The 3796-nt window shown below is 38.6% G+C and overlaps 1 protein-coding gene across 1 annotated transcript; it reads left to right on the plus strand.

The window, feature by feature from the left end:
- Positions 1-639: 639 nt before the first annotated feature.
- On the plus strand, positions 640-3018 carry LOC145132136 (trihelix transcription factor ENAP1-like). Its single transcript, XM_079066808.1, has 2 exons — positions 640-1785; positions 2705-3018. Exons 1-2 carry the CDS (start codon positions 726-728, stop codon positions 2749-2751), a joined length of 1107 nt encoding a protein of 368 aa, XP_078922934.1. The 5' UTR covers positions 640-725; the 3' UTR covers positions 2752-3018.
- Positions 3019-3796: the final 778 nt, after the last annotated feature.

Raw genomic sequence — 3796 nt, forward strand, 5'->3', positions numbered from 1 at the left:
TTCATGGAAGTTTGCTACCAAACCTGGATAGAAGCAAATGAACGGGGATATTGTCTTCACTTTGAGCAACTTTATTTGCTTCAATGATTTGACGATATTGAGACGAGGAAGATGACATCGATGATTATTGCATAAAATAAGGAACTATTTCTTCACTTTTGAGGTGCTAATACCACCCCAAGCTTCTTTAAGAAGCTAGCTAACCCTCATGTTCACATCACTACATGGCTCATTTAATAATCTATGTGACTATCAATTATTCCACATCAACACACCTTCATGTCTAAATTACCTGGAAGCCTGCTACAAAATGATCATTTTCCTCTTTTTAGAATGCCACTTTGTAAGTTTAAGGGTTCATAATGCATAAATAAAACACATAGACCATTTGAAAACAAATACTAATACTTTTTTGGGTTATAATGACAATAACCTAAAGATTTAAGATTTAAGGATAGAAGGGTATAAATTGAAATTCCAAAATGTGACACACATAGCTTTATAATTATACTAAATGTTGGTGACACATAGCTTTATAATTATTTATAGTAATGTTGGTAAAGATGGTCAATAAATATAAAAAAGAAAAGATAAGGGGGTTGAAACGAAAAATTGATAAAAGAGAGGGGCTTGGCTATGGCGAGGCAAAGGTATTCAAAAAAGAGAGGTCCTCTCAAACTCGGTCGCCTCATCAGAATCTCCCCACGTTCGTCGGCGGCACAAACATGTCCTGTCAATCCGACTATAACTCAGATCCTCCTCACGCGCCGCTGCTCAAACCCCATCTCTCACCCTCCTCTCCCGCCGCCTCACCACCTACTGCCACACCTCACCGTTCCTCCGACGGAAACTCTACCACCAGCCACCAATCGGAAACTGCCCCTACTGCTTCCATGGACGACAATGAGACTGCACCGCCACTACCACTACCTGCTCCACCTCCTCCTCCCAAGAACACGTCATTTCCGGTGAGGGAAGACTGCTGGTCGGAGGAAGCAACGTTCACGCTAATCGAGGCCTGGGGAGATAGGTTCGTCGAACTTAACCGTGGTAACCTCCGTCAGAAACACTGGCAGGAAGTCGCTGACTCCGTCAACGCCCGTCACGGTCACGTCAAAAAATCTCGCCGGACTGATATACAGTGTAAGAACCGCATCGACACTTTGAAGAAGAAGTTCAAGGTCGAGAAGTCAAAGATGTTGGAGTTAGGTGCTGATAACTACGTTTCTCCATGGCCGTTCTTCGCACCGCTTGATTCACTCATCGGTTCCTCCTTCAAACCCTCAACACAGACACCGACACCGCCGCCTCCACGTAAACGAATTCGGACTCCGCCGTCGCTCCCTGCTCTTCCTCCTCCGCCTTCATCTGTCCCCGTTGCTCCGCGGTCGAAACGGCCGGCGCCGCCGGCGTTTCAACCGTCGAACGACACTTCGTTTTTCCGGCGTAATTTCTCTGTGATGGCAGCGGCTGCGGCTGCAATTGACGGTGCAGATGAGGATTCCGATACGTCATGGTCTAGCGGCGGAAACGGAGCGCGGCGATCGCGGTTAGAGAAGGCTGATGAGACCGGCGGCGATGCATACCATCATTTGGCGGAGGCGATCGGAAGGTTTGCAGAGGTGTATGAGAGGGTTGAAGAAGCCAAACAACGGCAGATGGTTGAATTAGAGAAGCAGAGAATGCAATTCACCAAGGATCTAGAGCTTCAGAGGATGAAGCTATTAATGGAGTCTCAGGTGCAGCTGGAGAAATTGAAGCGTTCAAAAAGGAATTCAGAGCCCGGTATGTCTTCATCTTAAGCCTCCATCGTTACCCTTTTGATTCTGTCTTCAATTCATCGGAAATTGATATTCTAATAACTGTTACGCCTCCATTTAACCCACTTCAGTTAATGGGTTTCAAAGATTTCTCATAAAGAGAATGTTTCTTAAGCAATAAATTCGAAATTTTACTTGAAAAGTTTATAAATAGAACCACATCTGGCATATATGATCTAAATAGTTTACATCACTTCCTGGTTTAGATGATCAAAATATCTGGGTATGCTTGTAATGTGCTCAAATCAAAGTTCTAATAGATTTTGAGTTTATGCAATCCACAAATTTAGGGTTTATGCACTACTTGGGACAAGAACCCATTCTTGATCTCTTGTCTAGGCAAAAGACATGAATGCCCTCCTCATCTTCTTGATTTTAGTATATCTTGTTTACCTTGTTACTATTGGTCTTCATTCTTCAATAAATGTTACCCTTCAAAATTTAGAAGCTCATCAATTAGTGACATGGACAAAGTGTTGGTTGCTTGCCAAATGATTGCTTCCTACAAATTGATATATATATATATATATATATATATTTTGTCTTGTTTCTGATTTGTAGCTATAATATCCTTTCATAATCATCAAATTTGGTTTGTAGACTTTTAGCCCATGGTCCATGTTTCCATGAGGACAACTACAAGTATCAAACAGGACCATCATTTATTTCTAATAAATTAACTATTAAAAAATATCTTTCTTGTTACACTTCACCACAAGTTCCTTGAAATTAAAAATTGTGTGGTTTCCAATACTTATCATTGATGTTATCAATTTTGTTATTTTTGGCTTCTAGGATTATGATTATGCTTACTTTATATGTGAAATGTGATAATTAAGAAGAGCGTAAGATTGGATTTTAATGGTGTTATATTTGTTGTGCAGATTTTAGTAGAAGTGATGAAGGAGATCATTCGGCTAGCATCAGTTAAGGCTTTTGGAAAGATATGGCAGCTTTTGTGTTTAGTTGTGGGTACACATATATATGATTTACTTTTATGTAACTGAATGGTTTAAGTGGGTGCGCTGAATGGTTTAGTTTGGGTGGGGGTTTAGGGGAGTAGAAGGTAAAGCTTAGGTTAGAGTTTTGTGAAGCTTATTGTGTTTATGTTATGAAGAAACAAGTGAAGGTAAAGATGTTGTAAGCGATTTATAAGCTATTACGTTCTCTTATGGTATTAAGTACTTAACTTCTATCACTCTTTATGGTTATATTGAATGCCATAGTGGACACTATATGTGCACATGAACAATTTCTACCATATATGTTGATATAATGATTTAAACTTATGTAACTTACAAGAAGGAACAGTCACTGTTAAGTAATGAAATGTGGACGATTTGTGATTGATGCCAAAATTCTGTCCAAGTGTTCAAGTTTTCATGAAATCCATGTTGGCATAAAGTGTATATAAATGAAGACTATATGTTCAGGAATATGATTATGCAAGAAATGGGGAAATAAGCAAAATACTTTGCTATTTTGTTTTAGTGTCGGACAAAAGTTGAAATACTAAGATAATAGTATTTATCATGATTTATATCTGGAAAAAGTTTGCTCATATACTAAGATAATATGTTTTTATGATAATGGTTCGATAATAATTGGGCAAAAAACCGAAATATCTTGTTATATTATGAAATTATGGGACAAAAACTGAAATGTGATGAAAGTCTCATGGAGACAAGATTTGGTGATTTTTTACTAATTTGAAACCTTATATTAAGGATGTGTGAAGCCTAAAAAATCTTAGAAACCCATGTTTAACTTTTATTTAACCGGTTTAACATCAATATGATTAAGACCATCCACAATGGTGAATTCAATGGGAGAGTTGAATGAGGTGGAAAGTCTATGTGTCATTCAATGGATGAAACTCTACCATTGTGAGATGCCACCTTGACATTCAATAGATTTGGAGTTCAGTGGCCATTGAACTCTTCAATGGGAAAAAGGAAAGTTTTTAATTCTTAAAT

The sequence above is a fragment of the Lactuca virosa genome, chromosome 8, assembly GCF_052849685.1.
Source record: "Lactuca virosa cultivar CGN04683 chromosome 8, Lactuca_virosa_CGN04683_v6, whole genome shotgun sequence".
Taxonomy (NCBI): domain Eukaryota; kingdom Viridiplantae; phylum Streptophyta; class Magnoliopsida; order Asterales; family Asteraceae; genus Lactuca; species Lactuca virosa.

Excerpts from the sequence above, each read along its gene's own strand:
- LOC145132136 (XM_079066808.1), top strand. The coding sequence starts at position 726 with ATGTCCTGTCAATCCGACTATAACTCAGATCCTCCTCACGCGCCGCTG. Across the intron at positions 1,786-2,704 it reads AAAAAGGAATTCAGAGCCCG|ATTTTAGTAGAAGTGATGAA; the intron begins GTATGTCTTCAT and ends TTTGTTGTGCAG.